Source organism: Stegostoma tigrinum, chromosome 5 (genome assembly GCF_030684315.1).
Source record: "Stegostoma tigrinum isolate sSteTig4 chromosome 5, sSteTig4.hap1, whole genome shotgun sequence".
NCBI classification, from domain to species: domain Eukaryota; kingdom Metazoa; phylum Chordata; class Chondrichthyes; order Orectolobiformes; family Stegostomatidae; genus Stegostoma; species Stegostoma tigrinum.
Window position 1 is genome coordinate 21,701,105 of NC_081358.1, and position 24,033 is coordinate 21,725,137.

The following is a 24,033-nucleotide window of genomic DNA, read 5'->3' on the forward strand; positions in this document are numbered from 1 at the left end:
AAGCCCTGCAGAATGCATGTGGGACCTCACTTTGTATGCCATCCTTGTCCCTTGCCCTGCCCAACTCAGTCCAGGTGACTCACCACATGCAGAACTCACCGCGTGCCCTACCCTTTAAATATTGTGAAATTGAATAATGTCACATCTTCATCATCACTGTCTTCTTGGTTTTCCCCCACTGCCCAGACCAGTTGCATGCTCAGTGTCTCAATGGAGAAAGGACCAAGAAAAAGTTGTAGTGCAGTGTCAGGGAACATAAGAGCATGCTTACACCATTTGCACATTAAAGATGTGCAAGCTGGTTGTGTTAACCTTGGGAAATGCAGGGTTATGGGGATGGGATGGGTGTCTGGGTCTGGTGGGATGCTCTTCGGAGGGTCAGTGTGGACATGTTGAGCTAAATAGCCTTATTTTGCTCCTTAGGGACTCTATGGTTCTATGATCTGTTACATATATACATCAGTAGAGAATGTGGGATACGTGAAAGAAATATGTTGTGAGCGGAACAATTAAGTATGAAGATACTGTCCGCTACCATGGTTTCAAAACCACCACTGATCACAAACTTAACAGTGACTGTCCCAATAATGCCCCGTACCAGCACCTCCATGGGGATTAGGACCTGCAGCCAGGCCTGTCACCTGTCATATATGTGCCTCCAATTGTATGTCACCTTGTCCCGCACAAGGGGAATGTGTGTCAGTGAGTATCGGACAAGCTCTTTTGTTGATGTCTCTGTCCTAGGTGACCAGCTGGCTGTGTATCCAAGCTGTGAGATGTGGGTGTGTGGTTTACCGCAATATTGTGTATGTGGGAGGAAGTGAATGAAGCTGTGAGTGTAAGACACAAGTCTTGATTAATTGAGGTAGGTGAGTGATAGGAGTGAGATAATTTGAAGAGATTTCAAGGGTGTTGTTCAATTGGTAGAACATGGCATTTAAAGGTACAGTTGCTGACCTTGACTACTTCTACAAAGGCATTGAATTTGGGCCAAAGGATTCAGGTCCTGAGGGCATGACCCCTGGGGTCCCTTTCTCGTGGATGACGTCTCTCCTCCACTAGAATTCCTGTACCAAGGTTCCACTACTGGATCTGAACATTTCGAGCCCCGCGCTCCTATATTGTGCTATTCTACAATATTTCTCAGTTCCAAATCAGTTCCCAAATAATTGCCAGAGCCCCAAGTACCTTCAAAAGGTGCAGGCTAGCATTAAACTGCACAGGCGAGCTTCCAATGTTGCCAGCCTCTCATGGTATTGGAAGGTTTGCTGATGGTTCCAGGTAATCAACAGAGCGGTTACTGCAGGTTGTATCCTTCAGTTAATGACTGATCACTACAAACTTGGCGTGCAGCATGCATTGTAGTCAACGGATGTGTGCACATCGTGAACTTTATGCTCGGTTTCAGGGCCTATCAGTTTAGTCCCTGGGGAAAGCAAAATCATTCAGGAGAAATGAAGGGAAGAAGCGATGGGGAGAGGTGGATGAGGAAAGGCGGACTCTAAGAGGAGGATAAAAGAAGCCAAAAGTCTGAGAGTGGTAAAAGAGAAGGGTACCATTCATTTTCTTTCTAGGGCTAGGAAGTGGGGTGAAGGAAAGAAGGTGAGAAGGTGAGGTGGGGGACCTGAGGTGGGGTAGTGGGAAGGAGGACAGGGAAATGAAGAGATGGGACAGGAGGAGAAAAAGAGAAACTGTTATGTTGTATAGCAATCAGGCATTCAGCTCCACCACATTCCCACCCGTGTAATAATCTACTCCAATGTGACATAAGCAGCAACCACGCAAGATCATTGGAAATTACACAGCTATAAAAATGCTGCTGTTGAATGGGAATTTCTACTGCATTTTGTGTGCCAGATCAGAATGGTTCCTGGAAGGAGGGAGTGAACATGTCATCGAGCTACAGCAGCAGTGGCAACTGGAGCTGGGGTGCCCCGAGTGATCAGTCAAATCCATCTACCCCATCACCACCCTTATTGGCCGACAGCTTCAAACCTTTCCGTGGAGCTGTCCAACCAGATGACAGCATTGATGAGGCAGACTCCAGTAACCTGCTGTTTGATGAGCCAATACCAAGGAAACGAAAGGTATGTTGTAGATACTCTAGATCCTGTTTTCAGTTCTTTGTCTATCTTGCAAACTGTCAACAGACCTCTGGTGCTTTCTTTCTAAAATATTTGTCTGGCTTGCTCAAATCTGTGATCCTCTCTCACACAGTTATTTGTTTGACCCTCCAGTGTCACCAAAGTTATTTTATCCTAAAATTGTGAGTGACATTTTAGCTGGGGTTTTGCCTTTTTTTCAGTCTTAAGTGTGGGAGGGGCATCTTTAGGAACGAGCCCCTGCCCCCTGCCAAACCACAAATCAAATGAGAAAACCTACTGCACCAATCAGCACAACAAGTACTGGCATGATGGCCAAGAGACTTTTCAGCACCTGGCATAGCAACGCCACACTCCCTGCCTGAAACTGCCAGCCAATTGGCAGGTAACAGTCACTGTGAGGACCAGGGCCACACTGCCCACTGAGAGCAGAAGGAAGCTGCATGTTGGGTGGAGAGGGGCATGATTGTGGTGTGGAGCCTGTGTCAGTGATTTGGATCAGAGACCAGGGAGACTTTCAGTGCCTACCCCCTCCTGCAATTAACCATGCCTCTGATTGTCCCCAAACTGGGCTAACTCAACCTGGCAGGAAGCCCCCACCATTGAATGCCTGTCACTTCTGCTGCCTGTCATTAACCATGTTAATAGCCTGCCTAACGGCCTTAATTGGCAATCGACCAGGAAGGTGGCAAAATGGGCTTTCCTGCCCCAAACTTAATTGCTGAGCTGTCAGGATAGGGATGGGTATCTTTTCTATAAATTCACAGGATGAGGGCGTCACTGGCTGGGGCAGCATTTATTGCCCATCCCTAATTGACCAGAGGGTGTTCAGAGTCAACCACGTTGCTGTGGGTCTGGAGTCACAAGCAGGCCAGACCAGGTAAGGATGGCAGTTTCCTTCCCTAAAGTACATTAGTAAACTAGATGGGTTCTTTATGACAATCAGCAATGGATTCACAGTCATCATTAGATTCTTAGTTCCAGATAATTTTACTGAATTCAAATTCCACCATCTGCCATAGTGGGATTCGAACCCGGGTCCCCGGAACATTATCTGGGTCTCTGGATTAACAGTCCAGCGATAATATCACTAGGCCATTGCCTCCCCCCATCTACCTAGTTCCAAGCTGCCCAGTTATTTTTCCTTCACTGCTACCTCTAGGAGAGAAGAATCCTGGGCCCGGTGTGGCTGTAGTTGTGCTGCAATATTATCTTCACTTCGCTCAACCATAGGACACAGTTAACTCTACTGTCATCCTCCAGATTCTTTCTGCAGTCAGCACAAGTGCCCTCCTCTGCTTCCAGTTTAAGCTGTCTAGACAGGGCATCTGGATTGTTGGCTTAGTTTTCTTAACACTCAGTGCTACTTTGGAAACCTCCAAGGATGTACCTTTGGCTTCCTTGTTCTTCGCCGATGAGTTGGAATGGAGCAAGGGAATTAACCCTTGTCAATGAGGCTGGTACATGTCAGAAAAATGAATGTGATTGGAAAGGCTGGGTCATGTGGATAAGAGGAAAGATTTTGGATGTTTAAGTTGATAACATGAGAAAAAGTAGTGGTTGAAATCAATAAAACAACTAATAGAATATCAGTTATATGGCTAAAATATGATGATGTATCTAAATAAACTTTAGTCAGACCAGAGTTAAAATACTTGGACTTTTGAGATCCACAGAAGCAAAAGATGGAGATGAAGCAAAAGGAAGATAGAGAACCTACCTTATGCCTGAGGACATTGCTTGGTGTGTGTAAGTAGAACTCCAATTAAAGGCTAGAAGAAAATGGGGCTTTTTTTCATTAGAATGGAGGACCTTCAAAGGTAATTTTACAGAGATGATTAAAATTATTGAAGTATGGGCCAAATTTGACAGATTAAGGGGTGCAGTCTGAGAAGATGGCGGTCTAAATTTCATTTTAAACAGCGTTATCTTGACCTGTTCCTCTCCTGTTGCGGTGCATATAAAAAGCTTTCTTAGAGTCCCCTATGTTTACTCATTTCATCTCAAGAAGGAGCTAGATATACTGTAGTTCTTAGGGCTAAAGGGATCAAAGGATATGGGGATAAAGCAGGAACAGGGTACTGGGCTGTATGATCAGTCATGGTTATATTGAGTAGTGGAGCAGGCTTGACTGTTCCTGTTTTCCTTTTGATCCTATATTCTGTTTCTATCTCAAGCCCCTCAGCTTTTTATTAAAAAAGTTTTTTGTGAGTATGTTATAATTTAGGTACTTTCTACATTTGATGAATTCTCATTCAACTGTGGTCTCCTCGCCTTTAAACATACTTCCCTTTTCCCTTACTCAGTATCATTTGTTTTTATCTGTTCAACATCCTATTATGGTATTTCTCCATTGCTTAACCACAGTATTGTTTATCATTGTTCCTTTCCGTATAAAGCAGTTCTGTTTACTTTGTTTTTTACTACTGTTTTCTGATCACTATTTCTCTTTTCTTCAGCATCTGCCCTGGGGAAAATGGCCATAAAGTTACTTACTGTTGCATTTTCAGCAGCGTATTCTTTGAATTCATTCACCACATTATTTCTATCATAGCTGACCTACTTAACCATTCCCTCTCCTCCACCACTCATGGCCTCGTCCCCTCTCTCCTATATTCTCTTCCATCCTGGTAATCTGTCAACCCATCTCCCAATTAATTTCATTGATTTTACACCCCTTTCCACTCTCTTTTTCATATTAATGCAATCCTACCTTACAAGGCACTGCGGTCCTCAACCCACACCATTTCTAGTTACTCTAATGTCACCCTATTGTCTAAATGTCTGCCCCTTGATTCTGTTCTCAATGAATTACTAGCCATGCAGCTTCTCTTCTTGACTGTCATACTAGCTGACATTGTAAATACCAGTTTGTAAATTCCCTATTTTCATGTAGTATTTGCTCTCCCTGTTAAAATTTGTAATAATTTCCTCCCTGCTCAAAAAACCAGCTTGGGCCCCTCAATCATTACAAACTTCTCAAATTCTACCTTTGAGTGATGCAGCACAGAAACAGAGCCCTTGGTCCAATCAGTCCAGGCCAACCATAATCCCAAACTAAACTAGTCCCCCCGTTCTGCACTTTGCCCATATGCCTGCAAGCATTTCTTATTCATGGACTCATCTGAATATCTTTTAAATGTTGTAACTGTACCCACTTCTACCACTTGCTCTGGAAGTTCATTTCACACACTCTCTGTGTAAAACGTTGATCTTCGTGTCTTTTTAAAATCTTTCTGCTCTCGCCTGCAAAATATGCCCCCTAGTCTTGAACCCCCCAACACTTGCCATTCACCCTATCTATACCCCTCTTGATTTATAAACATCTGTAAGGTCACCCCTCAACTTCCTATGCTCCAATGAAAAACATCCTAGCCTATCCAGTCATTTGTTAAAACTCAAAGCCTCCACTCCCATCAACGTTCCGGTAAATCTCTTCTGAACCCCCTCCTGTTTAGTAATATCCCTCCGAGAACATGGCGATTCGAACTGGACTCAGTATTCTAGAAGAGGCCTCACCAATGCCCTGTACGTCCTCACGATGACATCCCAGCTCCTATACTCAGAACTTCCTCATACACACTACTTACTTTGGTTTCTGTTTTAACAAGTCTGCTCTTAAGTTGAACCCCAGGTTAGAAGAATTTGATTAAGACTGGAAATGTTTAATTTATTGTCTTTAATTTCACAGAACTCCATGAAAGTTATGTTCAAGTGTTTGTGGAAGAATTGTGGAAAAGTTCTGAGCACGTCTGCAGGAATACAGAAACATATTCGCACCATCCATTTGGGGTGAGTTGCAGATCAAAGGAAAGTTCTCATATCAGCAACATTGAACATATTTTAGAGGGACTAATCCATCAGGTGCGGTGAAAATATTAGATGTTGTGGTTTTCTGGTGTACTAGTGATACATCTTATGCGCTGATAAGAGGCTGGCTATATTCTGAAAACCTCATAAGTTTTAAATATAGCCCTTATTTGTCGGAAGAATGGCCATGAGACCACGCATTTTGACACAGACTCCTGTACAATTTCTCACAAATTATAAAGCATTTCAGCAGAAGTCTCAGAAAATTTGATCAGCTTGTCTTTCTTAAAAAGAGATAGGACAGAGCCATTGGTAGGAGGTTTGGGATATGACAGCTATCAGGGAAATAGTATGACACAGGATGATATGTTTATGGCAAGCATTTTATTCAGTCATCAGAAGTCATCTCAGTCTGTCAAAAAATTAACTGCATTTGGATCAATTCAAAATGATCTTCATGATTGTTTCAATACATGCCGGGGCAGCACAGTGGCTCAGTGGTTAGCACTGCAGCCTCACAGCGCCAGGGACCCAGGTTCAATTCCAACCTCGGGTGACTGTCTGTGTGGAGTTTGCACATTCTCCCCGTGTGTGCGTGTGTTTCCTCCGGGTGCTCCGGTTTCCTCCCACAGTCCAAGGATGTGCAGGCTAGGTGGATTGGCCATGCTAAATTGCCCGTCGTGTTCAGGGGTGTGTGGGTTATAGGGGGATGGGTCTGGGTGGGATACTTCAAGGGGCGGTATGGACTTGTTGGGCCGAAGGGCCTGTTTCCACACTGGAGGGAATCTAATCTAATCTAATACAACTTTAAGTCTGAAACAGAAACTGATATTAGGCTGTCATATGGTCTCTTATATGTAGCCCAATGAAATACTTCTTGGAGTTTTTTTGCTAAAACCTTTTTACACTTTTATTTGTAATAGAGAATTTTAAAATATGTACTCTGTGTCATCCAGTTTTTACTTTGAGGTCGCTGTAATGTAGTACCTGATGGTTAAAATTATAAAGTTAATTTAATGTACAGTGGAACTGATGTTGTGCAGCATTATGGAAGAGATTCCAAGAGTACATAATGAAAGCTGGCAGTTAATCAAGAATATTTGCCTCACAGATATGTTATTTGAAACCTGAGGCACTATGAATGATAACAAATACAATCATATCTGAAAATAAGCATGCAGATTTTATTCCGTGAGGAGGGAAATAAACTAAAGGAACATTAAGAGGCTGTAACCACGAGCTGATGTTTCTGCGATCTTTGTTTCACAAAGATCCTAGCAAAAATTTGAGAAGTTAGATAATTAGAATGATGATAGTATGATTGTGATTCTGAATTAATTTCTTAAAATTCACTTTTTGTAAGATTGACCGTGAAACTGGTCACATGGACCTGGAGGTTCTGAATAAGCCTGTGTATCAGACTATAATATGCGGTCTGCAAATCTGAAACAAAACAGGTAATTCGAGAAACACACAGCGGGTCAGGCATCATCTTCACACTCATTTCAAGAAGGCTACAATACAGGTGCGGAGATGTACTGCGGAGGCTATATAAGTCTTTGGTCAGACAGCATTTGCAATATGGTGAGCAGTTTTGAGCCGAAGGAAACATGTGCTAGCCTTGGAAGGGCTCCAGAGGACATTTACAAGATTGATCCCAGGCATGAAGGGCTTGTTACATGAGGAGCAGTGAGAACTCTGGGTCTGTACTCGATGGAGTTTAGAAGGATGAGTGGGGATTTGATTGAAACTTGTAGAATACTGAAAGGCCTGGATGGAGTGGATATGAAAAAGATATTTCCCCTTGTGAGAGAGACTGTGACCTATGAGCACAGCCTCAGTGAATGCTTCACCCTTTAGAACTGAGATGACGAGGAATTTTTTCAGCCAGAGAGTGGTTAATCTATGAAACTCATTGTTGCAGAGGGCTGTGGAGGGCAAGTCAATGAACGTATTTAAGATAGAGATAGAAATGTCCCTGATTAGTAAGGGGATCAGGGATTACGGGGAGAGGGGAGGGGAATAGGGTTGAGATACCATAGACCAGGATCAAATCGAGGGGCACATTGGCCCAATTCTGCATCTATGATTTATGGTCTTGTCATCCATGGAGAGCGAAACAAGAATCTTGTTTCAAGTTGGTGGCCTTTTCGTTAGAACTGGGAGACGTTAACAGTTTTTAGGTTGGCAGATAACTAGAGAAAAGGGGTTGGGATTGGTAGCGAAGACTAATAAAAAAAAAGCAGAAGTGAGTGCTGATTGCAGCAAGCATGTGAATTTTCTGAGCAAAATCCTGCTTTACAAGTAATGCTGCAAGAAAGCGGTTGAATATTTATTTTTCTGAAATTTACTCGGAGGCTGAGCCAGGACCGTGGAAACTAAATATAATTACTGGCTTTTTAGGGTGAAGTGAAGTTCGCAGAGTTTGGAATTGTACCAGGGCAAAAAAATTGATATACATGTGAAGGTTGAAATGAAACAACACTGGGTTTTTATTTGAAGAATCTGCGGACAATCACCTAATTCGCGCAGAACACCCACGGATTGACGGCTCCTCCCGGCATTTGGGCCTGGCTGTGGCAACGCTCCTCCAGCGATCGGAGGTGGCACTGGCAGACTTTCCAAGATGGTGGCTGTGGCGCGGCAGCGTTTCGGTGGAGGGTGACCAGAGCAGGACTCTGGGCGAGGTGCCAGTGGTGGCCCGAACTGGCAGCAGAACCAGGGACTCCTGGTTGTAGAAGGCCTGGAGCGATGGCTCCTGATGTTGGCAACCCAGCGGCGGCAGCGTGGTATTGCCTGGAGCCGGGACTCCCAGTGTCATTGAGGAGGCAGCGGAGCTGGGGTCTCCTGGTTGCGGGGTGGGCTCAACATAGGACCCAGGCATTGTTGGCGAGCTGAGCCCAGCAGTGCTGAGCTGATGCCTAAGGGAGTGGATCCAGTGCAGGTGGTGAAGGAGGGGTGATGGTGCAAGTGTCACTGAGGTGACTCAGGGCACAGGACCCTCTTTCAATAATATCTTTTTATTCTTATCATTCTTTAGCTATTCAAAATGATGCTGGATTGTGAGAATAGCTGAACAGTTGAAGCTATTCACTTTTTTTTACTGTATTATTCACTCTAAAATTCAGGTGATAAATCATCCAACTTCAACTAATTCATAAGTTCCTTGCTTCAATAATTTTATGGCATTATGCACCCTGTATTCCTAAGATCGAAAAGCTCTACAGTCTCTCCTGTTCTGAAACAGAACATTTCCTATCTATAACGTGACTCAGACACTTAAAATCTCTGGACTACAGGCAGATAATTTACACTGGGTACTTGTCAATTATTATTCATGCTTGTATTGACTTAACTATCATTATTGTAAGTCACATTAAGAAATGATGATAATTACTCCACGATAGGTAAATGTAATTTTAATGCATTAATGGATCAGGTTGTACATGGATTGGTTTCATCCTATAAGGCGGCAGGCTGTTTTGGTCAATAATGACAGTCATGCAAGGCAGATCCTTCTTTAATGTGTAGCGATGACCTGTAGGATTTTTAAGACTTCTATCTGAAGTATTTCAGTTGCAGTGATACAATTTTTGCAAAAAAACTCCTACCACTTTGAGAATAAATAAACCACTAATGAGATTAACAAATTATTTATCAACATTTGATTATGATATTAAATAACACCTCAAAATATTTATGTCACACCTCTTGTGATTGCACAGTTTGTCCCATAAATTTTGAGACACCAGGGTTGACATAGATCCAACATAAATGTCAGAGCTCATGTTTGATTATCATTCCTACTTTTGATATTGTCAGGGAAGGTGAGGGTGAGAAGTGATCCGTAAATAGCCTTCTGTTTTGCATTGGAAGTAACTGTGTAGTGTAATGGTCCCAGCTAAAAGTTGTAAAGCATGTAATTCCTGGAGGTCATTAGAGTAGGAGGTAATTAGATTGAAATATGTATGATCCTGAGAGACTCTGTCAAAGTGGACAGGAATGTGGAAAGGCTAGTTTCTCTTGTGGGAGAAACTAGAACTCATGGCCACTGTTTAAGAACAAGGGAATGCCCATTTAGGACAGAAATGAGGAATTTTTTCTTCGTTCAGAGGGTCGTGACTCTTTGATGCTCTTTTGCTGAAGAGGCAGTGGTAGCAAGGTCTTTGAATTTTTTTTCACCAGCAGTAGGCAGATTATTGACAGACAAGGGGTGAAAAGTTATTGAGTTTAGGCTGGACTAGGGAACAATCAAATTTGCCATGATCTCCTTGAATGGTGGAGCAGGCTTGAGGGGCTAAATCTCCTATTGCTCCTAATTTGAGAGACTGAATGTTCATGTAATTACATCATGGCTGCTCATCAACCTCAATGCTATTTTCCCACACGTTCTCCTCATCCTTTGACACCATTTACCCAGAATTTTTTTTTGTGGAAATGCTCAAAGGCCTTTAAAAGGTTATATTTCTGCATATGGTTGTAACTAACAGCTACGGATATGATCATCAGTAAACTGCAACATAACAATAGGCATGGCAAGAATGGCTATCCATTCAGCACTGAAATAAGGAAGTGAGCTTGTGGAATTCTCTCCCGCAGGAAGCTGTTGGGACCAGTTCATTAAATATACTCAAGAGGGAGATGGATGTGACTCTTGCAGCTAAAGGGATCAGGATATGGAGAGAAAGCAGGAATAGGATACCGAAATGACTTGATCAGCTGTGATTATATTGAATGGTGGTGCATCTTTGAAAGGTCGAAGGGCCTACTGCTGCACTTGTTTTCTTAGATTCCAGATGCAAGGTACCAGTTGAGGATTTAAAGTCATAAATCAAGTAGAATATTTTTCTTATCTAGGCAAGCTAATAATATCTGATAATAAAAGTGATCAGGGCCCAATGCAAATAATGTTCTCCAAACAAACCATCACAAAATATTAGGCCTTTGGAAAAAAGAATATTTCCGTGGAAAGCAGAATTTGGTTATTAAAATACAATATCTGGTCAACTTACAAATTGGGTGCAACAGTTGTACTATAAGGCAGACAATGGAGGATAAATTAAAGGCAAAGGAGATGTTGTTTCTGAGATGTAGGATGAAGATTAGTTGGACAATACATAATTAATATGAGATAACAAAGTGTGGAGCTGGATGAACACAGCAGCTCCTAAGATGCTGCTTGGCCTGCTGTGTTCATCCAGCTCCACACTTTGTTATCTTGAATTCTCCAGCATCTGCAGTTCCCATTATCTCAGACAAACAATTAATATGGATGCTTTGAAGCAAGCAGAGCACACGAAGAGCATTTACAAATGATCCCCAGTAGACAGCTATAATTCCTTGTGCACATACTTAGATGAGATGAACTAGAACATCTCTTAATGACTGGTAAAACTGAACAGAGAGAGAAAAAGAGGGACACTGTAGTGATTAGAATCAAGTTGTTCCCATTGATGATGAGGTCATCGATTGGGTTTGTTAACCTCGGTCAATCAGGAAAGCCCTAGATGACTAGCATAACCAGGAAATAAGAATCTCCTCAGTTCAGGAACTGACACTGAGCTGCCTGGCCACAGCCAGTGTACTTTGCATGCGTAAATAAAGGGTGACTTGGGGATGGGACAACAGCCTCTGCAGTTATTTCAGTGGGAACAAGAAGAAACAAGACGTGCCTGAAGAACAGAGATAACAAGGTGTAGAGCTGGACGAACACAGCAGGCCAAGCAACATCAGAGGAGCAGGAAGGCTAACGTTTTGGGCCTAGACCCTTCCTCAGAAATGGGGGAGGGGAAAGGGGATCTGAAATAAATAGGCAGAGGGGGGAGGCGGATAGAAGATGGATAGAGGAGAAGATAGATGGAGAGGAGAGTATAGGTGAGGAGGTAGGGAGGGGATAGGTCAGTCCAGGGAAGACGGACCGGTCAAGGGGCAGGATGAGGTTAGGTAGAAGATGGGGGTGTGGCTTGAGGTAGGAGGGGTAGGTGGGAGGAAGGACAGGTTAGGGAGGCAGGCACGAGCTGGGCTGGTTTTGGGATGCAGTAGGGGGAGGGGAGATTTTGAAGCTGGTGAAATTCACATTGATACCATTGGGCTGCAGGGTTCCCAAACAGAATATGAGTTGCTGTTTTTGCAACCTTCAGGTGGCATCGTTGTGGCACTGCAGAAGGCCCATGATGGACATGTCGTCTGCGGAATGGGAGGGGGGAGTTGAAATGGTTCGTGACTGGAAGGTGCAGTTGTTTAGTGCAAACCGAGGGTAGGTGTTCTGCAAAGCGGTCCCCAAGCCTCCGCTTGGTGTCCCCGCTGTAGAGCAACCCACAATGGGAACAGCGGATGCAGTATACCACATTAGCAGATGTGCAGGTGAACATCTGCTTGATGTGGAAAGTCTTCTTGTGGCCTGGGATGGGGGTAAGGGTGGAGGTGTAGGGACAGGTGTAGCACCTCCTGCGGATGCAGGGAAAAGTGCCATGTGAGGTGGGGTTGGAGGGGAATGACCCTTCCTGAGGTCACTGCTGATAAAAGGTCACTAGATCCAAAATGTTTACTGTGATTTCTGTCCACAGATGCCTTTAGACCAGCTGAGCTTTTCCAGCAATTTATATATTTATGTATGTTTCTGATTTATTGCATCTGCAGTTCTTTCGGTTTTTATTTGATCTTTGTGATATCTGTGTCATAGGCATAGAAATTGTTGTTTGGTCAACCAGAACTTGCCTTTAGTGAGAAAATACACATTTTGTCAAGGCATTTTGTCTTGCAGTAATTAGGACAGTTGCAAGAATACTTATGTAAAGTGGAACAATTGCAAACAGGCAATTTGGTAACGGGTACAAATACAAATGAGTGTGTTTGGATTTCTGAAAGGTGTTTAGGAGCTATATAACAGTGTTACTACAGAGTATTGGAGAAGATATATGAGCATAGGTAGAGAATAGGCTAATTACTAGGAAACAGACAGCTGGGATAACTAGATCATGTCAAGGTGACAAAGTATAACTAAAGGATTATTGCTTTGGCCTCAACTATTTGCGATCAATATTAATGACTTCGATAAAGGGAGCCAAGTATATTGTATCCAGTATTGCTGGAGATAGATAGGAAGATAAGTTGCAAGGAGGATATAAAGAGTCTTCAAAGGAATGCAGATGGGTTCATGGAGTGGGCAAAAATTTAACAGAGAACAAAATTTGAGGCTATATTCCTCAGGAGGAAGAACAGAAACATGAAGTATTAATTAAGTGGAGTGAGAGTACAGAATGCTGTAATAGTTAGGGATCTGAGTGGCTTCCGACCTAAAATGCCTATCCTCTTTTCATCACGGAGCAGAGACTTTAGAAAGGATTTGAATAGTGGCAAAGAAATACATCATAACCCATCAGATTCTTTTGAATAAACAATGAAATACAGTCATACTTCAAAAATGACTGTCAAAATAACAGTCCAGGTAAAATGGAATCACTGTGATTTTCATTTATCCTCTTTTAGTTCAGGCTGAAATTTTATTTTCAGAAAAATTATATTACAACGATCGATGGTAGTCTCTATTGGACTAGCAATTTTTAGTGCCTTTTCATTGATTCAAACCCACACCTCAGAGCATTAGCCTAGATCTCTGGATGACTCATCCACTGACAATACCAGTATAACACCAGCTCCCTATAAACTTGCAGTAAATGAAAGAAAACTGTGACATAAATTTGTCCCAGTTAATAATTGGTGCTGGGTCTGTAATGCTTGTAAGCATAAAGGTGAATACTATGAACATAAAGAAATGTTGCTTTTACCTAACAACACTAATAAAGTGTCCGTGATGATTGGTTTATTTTTATCCAGATTGGTCTCTGATCATCAGTCAATACAAATGTCTATTTATTTTCACCCTCCAGACGCAGTGTAGATTCAGATTGCAGTGATGGTGAAGAAGACTTCTACTACCAAGAGATTAAACTGAACACTGATTCTGTGGCTGAGGGTCTGGGTAGCCTTTCTCCAGTGTCGCCATCTGTGGCCTCACCACCCGTGCCCTGCAGCCTGGATGCAGGACGATCTGATGCCAGGGTCACAAAAACCGAGGCCAAACCTGCCACTCCACTGAGTCGGTCGGCACCAACATGCCTCTACCTCATTCACACTGACCACGCTTATCAGGTAACTACGGGGTAGCCTGCTGAGACTTCAGTGATTCACCACGCAATCGACCTTCTATCATAAAGGACATGGATATGTTTTGCGATGTAACACTGTCAATTGAAACTGAGTACCTATTGGTGTAATTGAAGGATTTGGGCGTGTGGTCTCAATTTCCCAGCAATAATTCAACTACTCTTTCCTCAGAGGGAATGAATATTTTCATGTATTAGTAACATAAAATTTACGAGCAGGAGTAGGCCATGCGGCCCTTTGAGTCTGCTCCTACAAATCATTATGATCACAGCTGATTATCCAACAGCCTGATTCTGATTTTCTGGTTATCCTTTGTACCCTTTAGCCCGAGGTCCTATATCCAATTCCTTCTTGAAACCCTGCAATGCTATGCTTTGGCCTCAACTGCTTTCTGTAGGTTTTTTTTTTCCTTTATTCATTCAGGTGATGAGCGTGTTGCTGGCTGGGCAGCATTTATTGCCCAGATGGCAGCTAAGAGTCAACCATATTGCTGCGGGTCTGGAGTCTCAGGTACACCAGACCGGGTAAGGATGGCAGTTTCCTTCCCTAAAGGGCATTAGTGAACCAGATGGGCTTTTCCCCAGCAAATGGCAATGGATTCTCGTTCATCATTAGATTCTTAATCACAGATATTTATTGAATTCAAATTCCACCATCTGCCATGGCTAGATTCAAACCCGGGTCCCCAGGACATTATTGGGGAGCCTGAATTAACAGTCCAGTGATAATACCACTAGGCCATCGCCTCCCCTTGTGGTGATTAATGAATTCCACAGGCTCACCACTCTTTGGGTGAAACAATTACTCTTCATCTGAGTCCTAATCGGTTAATCTCCTGTCTTTAGCCTGTGACCTCTGGTTCTGGCCTCCTCCACTATTGGAAACATCTTTCCTCATCTACCCAGTCCAATCCTTTTAGAGCTTTATAGATTTCCCCTCCAGCCTATACTTCTGAACTCCAGTGGATATACTCCTAAATGATCCGGGTTCTTGCTGCATGTCAGCGCTGTCATCCCAGGAATCAATCTGGTAAACTTTCTTAGTACTGTTTCAATAGCCAGAACACCTTTTCTCAGATAAGCAGGTGAAAACTGAACGTAATAATCCAATATGGTCTTACAAATGCCCTGTACTGTTGCAGTGAGACTTCCCTGCTCCTATTCTCAAATCTTTCTGATACAAAAGCCAACATACCATTTGCGTTCTTCACTATCTACTACACGTGTGTGCTTACTTTTAGGAACTGGTGTAGGAGAACACCCAGATCTCGTTGCACATCCCCTTTCCCAATCTTTCCATTCAGATAATAATCTGCCTGCCTATTTTTGCTGGCAAAGTAGATTGCCTCGCATTTATTCACATTATGTTGCATCTGCCATATATTTGCCATTTACTTAACTTGTCCAAATCACAACTGCAGCTCCTCTGCATTCTCCTCACAGTACACCCTCACACCCAGCTTGGTGCATCTGCAAACTTGTAGTTGACTCATCTAAATCATTAGCATACATTGTGGATAGTTGGGATCAAAACACTCAATGTAACACTAGCCCACTAGTCATTGCCTGCCACTCAGATAATGACCTGTTTATTCCTGCTGTTAGTTTCCTGTCTGCCAACCACTTCTTATTCTGTTTTAGTATTTGTAACAATCCAATTTCATGTATTTTAATTTTATGTGCTACTTTTTCTTGTGAGATTTTATCGAAAGTTTCTGAAAATTCAAGTAAACTACATCCACTGGCTCCCCCTTATTCTTATTAGTTTCCCCCTTACCCTACCCCCTTATCAATTACATCCTCAAACCATTCCAGCGAATCTGTCAAGCATGAACAGAAATAACTTCCCCTTCATAAATCTATGCTGACTCAGTTGAATCTTGTCACAATGACCAAATGTTGTGCTATTACATCTTCTATCATGGACTCCCTGTCCGATGTCAAGCTAACTGGTTTATAATCAGTCTCTCTGATGAAGGGTCTAGGCCCGAAACGTCAGCTTTTGTGCTCCTGAGATGCTGCTTGGCCTGCTGTGTTCATCCAGCCTCACATTTTATTATCTTGGAATCTCCAGCATCTGCAGTCCCCATTATCTCTGGTTTATAATTTCCTGTTTTCTCTCTGCCTGTTTTCTTAAATAGTGGGGTCACATTAGCTACTTTGCAATCCATAGGAACTGCTCCTAGTGTTTGTCCCTTGTTTCATGTGTGGCTGTTACTTTAACATACAAGTAGTGGAAACTAAGAGGTTGATTTGAACACAATACTCCTGCAGTTCATTCCCTGACATATTGTGACATGTGTAAGATCACTTTCATAAGTTTGTTCTATGTTCTTTTACTTTACTGTAACACTTGCTTCAGCCTCTGTTACATTAATGTGGAGCACCTTTAGTAACTGTTCCTTCATATCGATGTATTTCCTGAATAACTTACCTTACAGTATTGTTCATGCTTCATCTTTGTACCCTTTATAAATCAAATCATTTCCCTGGACATTTGCCAGATTCCTTGAATCTGATACTGCACACATTTATTCACTGGTAAATTGCAGTTATCAGTTATTTCTTAGCAGAGTTAAGGATAATTTTCCCTCACTAAAAATCAAATTTGAAGTGTTCCATTAGAGCATTTGCCAGGGCAGCCAGGGGCTAGATTGAAAATTAGCCTTTTCTTTATAGCATCGTTTTCCCAATGCAAGGATAATGTAGAACAGCTAAATAGTATCCAAAAACCATTACACAATTGTTATGAATGGTTGTTCATGTTCCATTAACACAAACAAAATCTCATTCTAGCATTTGCACCTTTCCACACTGTCATTTAGTCAGTTTCCAAGAAAGTTAACAAGTTCCAGCAAGGAATTTGGAACTTACTGAAAACATACAGACCACAGATGTTTCTCCACGTTATCAATTCATCCACTAATGATCCTTCTTAGCATTGAATTTGTATAGTTCCTTCTCCTTGTCTTCATCCTGTTCTTGCTTTCTAGGCCTGCATCCTAGGGGTATTGAAAGATGTGGCACCAGAGTTAGTAGATGCACTGGTTATAGATTTCCAAAATTTGTTACATTCTATCAGGATGCCAGCAGATTGGAAAATAGCTAATGTAACTTTTTATTCAACAAAGGAAGGAAACAGGAAACTATAGGCCAGTAGGCCTAACATCTGTCATAGGGAAATGGTTGAGTTTGGAATAATGTCTCTGCCTGCTGCTGCCCCACAGGACTCATCTCTGCTTACCTCAACTCCCTTTTATCCCCCCGGTCCAGGAACTCCTCACCTACAATCAGGACACTACCCATGCCCTCCAAGACTTCCAGTTCCCCAGCGCCAAACACCCCATCTTCACCATGGACATCCAATCCCCATACATCTTTATCCTCCACACAAATGAAAAAGCCCTGTGCTTCTTCCCCTCCCACAGGCCCAATCAGTCCCCCTCCACCAACACCCTCATCTGCTTCATGGGACTTGTCCTTATCCTCAACAACTTTTCCTGTAACTCCTCCCACTTCCAACAAACTAATGGGCCGAGCTGTGGCTGTCTCTTCGTAGTGTATGTGCAACAGTCCCTTTTTAGCTGTTACACTGGTGCTATGCCCCACCCTCTTCCTGCACTACATTTGATGGCTGTATCGGTGCTGCTTCGTGCTCCCATGAGGAGCTTGAACAGTTCATCACCTTTACAAACACCTTTTACCCCAACCTCAAGTTCACCTGGACCATTTATAACACTTCCCTCCCTTTCCTGGATCTCTCCATCTCCAACTCCGGGAATTGTGTCAGCACTGACATCTAATTCAAGCCCACTGACTCCCACAGCTACCTGGACTACACCTCCCTTCACCTACCTTCCTCCAAGAATGCACTTCCTTACTGTCAATTCCTCTGTCTCTCCTGCATCTGCTCCCAAGATGGGACACTCCACTCCCAGACATTCCAGATGTCCTCCTACTTCAAGGACCACAACATTCCCCCCCCTCTGTTGGTTCATACTTCCCTTAACCACATGTCTTGCATTTCCCATACTTCTGCCCTCAAAACCCCTCCCCCCAACATAAATAAGGACAGAGTTCCCCTAATCCTCACATACCGCTCCACCAACCTCCACACCCAACGCATCATCCTCTGCCACTTCCACCACCTACAATCCGACCCCACCACCAAAGATAGATTTCCCTCCCCGCCCCACTATCTGGCTTCCTTACGGACCGCCCACTACAGAACTCCCACACTCCCCACCACACCTGACTCCTTTCCCTGCAACTGCAGGAGGTGCTACCCCTGCTCCTACACCTCTCCTCTCACTTCTATTCAAGGCCCAAAGCAAACTTTTCATATCCTACAGGGGTTCACCTGTATGTCTTCCAACCTGGTCTCCTCTACCTTTTGCTCCCGAAGTGGCCTCCTCTATATCGGTGAGATGACGTGCAAGTTGCAGAATATCTGTGCTCTGTATGTAACAAACAACAACACTTTCTGGTTGCGAATCATTTTAACTCCCCCTCCCATTCCCTGGGTGATATGTCCATCCTGGTCCTCCTCCAGTGTCACAATGACACCACCCACAAACTGGAGGGGCAACACCTCATATTCCACCTCAGGAGCCTACAGCCCGATGGCCCAAACATGGAATTTACCAGTTTTAAAATCTCCCCACCCCAGGCTTCATCCCATGTCCAACCCTCTCTCTCATCCCCGCCTCCTTGACCTGACTCAACCTGTTCATCTTCTCTCCCACCTTTCCCACTGACCGATCTCTACTACCTTCTACCTGCATCCAATCATCACCGTCCCACCTATCTACCCCAGTCCCAGCCCCTCCTCTATTTATTTCCCAGCTCCCTGCCCCCTCCCAATCCTGATGAAGGGTGTAAACACAAAATGTGGACTTTCCTGCTCCTCTGACACTGCCTGGCCTGCAGTGTTCCTCCAGCTCCACACTGTATTGACTGAGTTGGAATAATGGGTAGGTATTCGAATTAGCATGATGTGAAAGTGGTGTCCTATGGGTATCTATGTTGGGGCCTCAATTATTCACAATATTCAATAAGGACTTGACTAATGAAGTGCAAAGTCAAATATCTAAATTTGCTGATGACACAAAATTGAACAGCTTTGTCAACAGTATTGAATCCAGCACAAAATTGCCACAGGATATTGACAGATTAGGCTTCTGTCTGTGGTGATGTTTTTCAAGGCATATAAACAACATAACCTCATTTACAGGCAATTCTTAGTAGATGATAATTAATTTACTTTGGGTCACAACGATTGAACGCCAATCGTTTCTGGATGAAAGCCACTGGTTGTTTTTAGAGAGCAAAGCTAAACTTTGCCCTAGTGTGAATTGACCTTTATTTAATTCAAGCTGTAACTTACAAGGCATTGTCTCTTTATATCTGTACTGATTAAAAATATTTGTTCTTCCTGGGCAGCATAGACCTCTTAAATTCCAATTTCTTCCAACAGGCCACAGCACCTGTCAACATTCCTGGGTCGAAGTTTACTCCTACCAGCAATGGATTCAGCATCTCTTGGCAATCTCCACCAGTTACCTTCACTGGCATGCCGGTAAGTAAGCAGTAAAGCCTTGAGGCAGCTAGGGCTGTCGAGACTTTGCATAAAATGCAATGCTACTTTGTAAAGTTGCTTCAAAATTACCACGCAGCTGCTATTAATAATTTGCAGTATTCTGGGAAATTTCCAGAAAACTGAACTTAAATGTTTTGTGGAATTTCCGCACAGCCTGTCCAGCTCAACAATTTCAGCAGAACATCCAGAGCAAGTTAAGTGGCCAAAAGCAAATAATTGTTCATTTTTCTCCAAGGATTGTGCCAGCATTATGGCAGTAGATTGGGATTTACTTGTGGCACTTGAGGGTCCAAAGTGTGAATATTCTGATCAGACAATTGATGAAACCCTCGTTTAAATATGTGCCATGAATACACACACATTTCCCTGCAATTCGTGGTAGATTTCTTTTTGCTGTTTCATTTTCCTTCCATTCTGTTTTTTTGGTGCTAAATTATATCCTTCTGTCGTGAACATTCCTTCTGAATAACTTTGTTATTTGGAGGACAAAAGAGAGGATGAAGACAAAGCAGATTGCTTGCACTTGACTCGTATTTTCGAACTGGCATAACCAGGTACAGGATTTATCAGAGGTGATGGCAGTAGCTGAGATTATATTTTAGCCCTTGCATTTTATTTCTTAGGCTTATTCTTGAAGGCCAGGAGACACATTTGCAACCTGGATCAATCCACAGTGCACAGCTTGATCAAGTAAATGGGTGTTAGCTGATTTGGCAGACTGGACTAGATTGTTATATTTCTACCAGCAGTATGAGACTTTAGTTTGCCAAGTAACATGATTCTGCAAAGACATCGGCATTGTTGGCTGGAAGCTATGTGCTTTCATGAGTTCCTGCTCACATTTCCAGTGCGATGATGAACTGCAAGATCTAGCATTCCAGTTGCCAACTGGCTCAGCAGTGGCCATTGCTGTATGATTTGCTTGCCAGGCAGTAATTGTTAGGTAATGCACAGAGTTTGTATTATTTGATCAAAAATCAAGGGTACCAGTGTTAGCTGCGAGGATGCCAAAACCACCTTCATGAGCCACTTGTCTTGATATCTCTTTGCAAACAGAACTCGCTATACTGCACCTGACAAGATAATTATTCCCATTCGCAGTAAGCATCTTCGTAGTATGTTGGAAATTTATAGCATCAAGGAGACCCTTCGGTCCATCGTATTCATGCTGACAGTACTTGATAGGTATGCTTAGTACCACATCCTGTTTTTATAATCTGCCCTGGCGGGATTTGAACCCATTACGCTAGAATATTAAACTGGAACTCTTAATTACTCTGCCAGTGACATTAAAACTGCGTCAAAGCCTCCTCCAAGTTAATCTCCAACATAAATCTGAACGATAAAGAGCACTTCTCCCAGAGTTATCTCTCAAAGAATTTTGCGTTCGTGAAGATAGATGTACACCTTGTATAGCATCAGACTAGCACTGTTCTTGTTGGCTAAGGATTGACTTTTGAGTTAATGGTCAGTTTGCGAATAGGGATACATATAACTATTCATTGTTGCCCAGTACAGGCCCTATGCTGGACCTCACTCTGATAAAGCTGCCAATTAAGAATCTACCCAGAGCAATAATCATCTTGATATTTTAATTTAACTTATATGGTTAGGTTCATCAAAGTAAACAATGCAACTCTCATGAAGAATCATCTAGACTCAAAATGTTAGCTTGCTTTCTCTCTATGGATGATGTCTGACCTACTGTGATCTCCGTCATTTGTTGTTTGCAGTACAGATTCCAGCACCTTCAGTAAAATTGCCCTTACAGAGCAACATAATTTTGACCGATAGGCCGTAACCACATTCAAAGTGACAACAGCCATAACATAAATACTGTACACTTCTAGAACAATGTTCACCCCTGCCAATATTAACCAAAGCATAATGTATAAACTCATTACTTGCAAAAAAGAACAACTATTAACTGATCTCAATGCTGTGTAAATTGTGGCCAACAATATGAAAATTATAAGTTAGTACTAATCATTCTAATCGTTTTCACCAGTGACTTGCTGAAACTAAATCACATGATATATCAGATGGGTGTATCCTCAAGAGAAAGTTGTAATAGTAGGTTTCACAATATGTAGCATTAATTACATGCAATCCAAAACCCACCATTATCATTAATTCACACGGTGTATTTGGTTTTTAAATTATCACTAATGGTATAGATAAAGGCAACTTTGGATTATCAGCATGCATATAATTACTTTACAGCATAATAATAGTTCTACTTTTTTCATTGTTCTATTTGCAAACAACACTGTTCAGTACATAATGAAGTTAAAACATAAATTGGGATATAGCCAGGTGTATGACACATTTACCTCAGAACAGATGTGAACACTAGGTTCCACCTTCAACGTAATTCCTAATACTGTTTTTCATTCATTCATGGGAGGGGGGCATCGCTGACTTGGCTAGTGTTTATTGCCCATCCCTAATTGCCCAGAGGGCAGTTAAGGGTCAATCACATTACTGTGGGTCTGCAGCCACACGCAGCCCAGACAAGGTAAAGGATGGCAGTTTCCTTCTCTAAAGGACATTAATGAACCAGGAGCGTTTCCCTCCCGCTCCCCCGCCCGCCAAAAAATCAGCAGTGGTTTTATAGTCATCATTACACTCTTAATTCCATATTGGACTATTATTGAATTCAAATTCCACCATCTACCATGGCAGGATTTGAACCCAGGTCCCCAGAACATTACCTGGGTCCCTGGATTAATAGTCTAGCAATAATACCACTCAGCCATTGCCCCTCCCCTAATAGTACACCAATTCTAGCTCCTAACTGCTGAATTCTACACCTCTGATGTTTTGTACTCTGCTCTGCAAGAATTTATGTTCAGATAAAAAATCCTACTCATTGCATAGTTCAACCCTCTTAAGGTTTGTGCATGAGAAGGTGTGAGGAAGATTATCAACGGGAATCGAAAAGAATAATGAAACAACTTGTGTGAACTGAAGAGGTAGAAAAGTGCCAGTGTAAATTGAAAGAGAAGGGCCCATGAATTGTGAGTGAGACAGAAGGAAGAAAGATCCATGAGCATGAGGCAGCTTGTTTTTGTTTTGATCTAGATCCTGGACAGGCAAAGACATGCTGCCTTCCACAAACTGTGTGCTCACTTACAGAAGATAATGGGAACTGCAGATGCTGGAGATTCCAAGATAATAAAATGTGAGGCTGGATGAACACAGCAGGCCAAGCAGCATCTCAGGAGCACAAAAGCTGACGTTTCGGGCCTAGACCCTTCATCAGAGAGGGGGATGGGGGGAGGGAACTGGAATAAATAGGGAGAGAGGGGGAGGCGGACCGAAGATGGAGAGTAAAGAAGATAGGTGGAGAGGGTGTAGGTGGGGAGGTAGGGAGGGGATAGGTCAGTCCAGGGAAGACGGACAGGTCAAGGAGGTGGGATGAGGTTAGTAGGTAGCTGGGGGTGCGGCTTGGGGTGGGAGGAAGGGATGGGTGAGAGGAAGAACCGGTTAGGGAGGCAGAGACAGGTTGGACTGGTTTTGGGATGCAGTGGGTAGAGGGGAAGAGCTGGGCTGGTTGTGTGGTGCAGTGGGGGGAGGGGATGAACTGGGCTGGTTGAGGGATGCAGTGGGGGAAGGGGAGATTTTGAAACTGGTGAAGTCCACATTGATACCATATGGCTGCAGGGTTCCCAGGCGGAATATGAGTTGCTGTTCCTGCAACCTTCGGGTGGCATCATTGTGGCAGTGCAGGAGGCCCATGATGGACATGTCATCAAGAGAATGGGAGGGGGAGTGGAAATGGTTTGCGACTGGGAGGTGCAGTTGTTTGTTGCGAACTGAGCGGAGGTGTTCTGCAAAGCGGTCCCCAAGCCTCCGCTTGGTTTCCCCAATGTAGAGAAAGCCGCACCGGGTACAGTGGATGCAGTATACCACATTGGCAGATGTGCAGGTGAACCTCTGCTTAATGTGGAATGTCATCTTGGGGCCTGGGATGGGGGTGAGGGAGGAGGTGTGGGGACAAGTGTAGCATTTCCTGCGGTTGCAGGGGAAGGTGCCGGGTGTGGTGGGGTTGGAGGGCAGTGTGGAGCGAACAAGGGAGTCACGGAGAGAGTGGTCTCTCCGGAAAGCAGACAGGGGTGGGGATGGAAAAATGTCTTGGGTGGTGGGGTCGGATTGTAAATGGCGGAAGTGTCGGAGGATAATGCGTTGTATCCGGAGGTTGGTAGGGTGGTGTGTGAGAACGAGGGGGATCCTCTTGGGGCGGTTGTGGCGGGGGCGGGGTGTGAGGGATGTGTCGCGGGAAATGCGGGAGACACGGTCAAGGGCGTTCTCAATCACCGTGGGGGGGAAGTTGCGGTCCTTAAAGAACTTGGAC

The 24,033-nt window shown here is 43.4% G+C and overlaps 1 protein-coding gene across 1 annotated transcript in view; it reads left to right on the forward strand.

Moving 5' to 3' along the window:
* Positions 1–24,033, forward strand: part of znf704 (zinc finger protein 704) — a 168,070-nt gene that overhangs the window by 116,743 nt on the left and 27,294 nt on the right. Inside the window, exons 4-7 of the mRNA XM_048528453.2 lie at positions 1,858–2,087; positions 5,794–5,894; positions 13,802–14,063; positions 19,554–19,655. Of these exons, the coding sequence (XP_048384410.1) occupies positions 1,858–2,087; positions 5,794–5,894; positions 13,802–14,063; positions 19,554–19,655 (695 nt within the window). The remainder of the gene's footprint in view (positions 1–1,857; positions 2,088–5,793; positions 5,895–13,801; positions 14,064–19,553; positions 19,656–24,033) is intronic.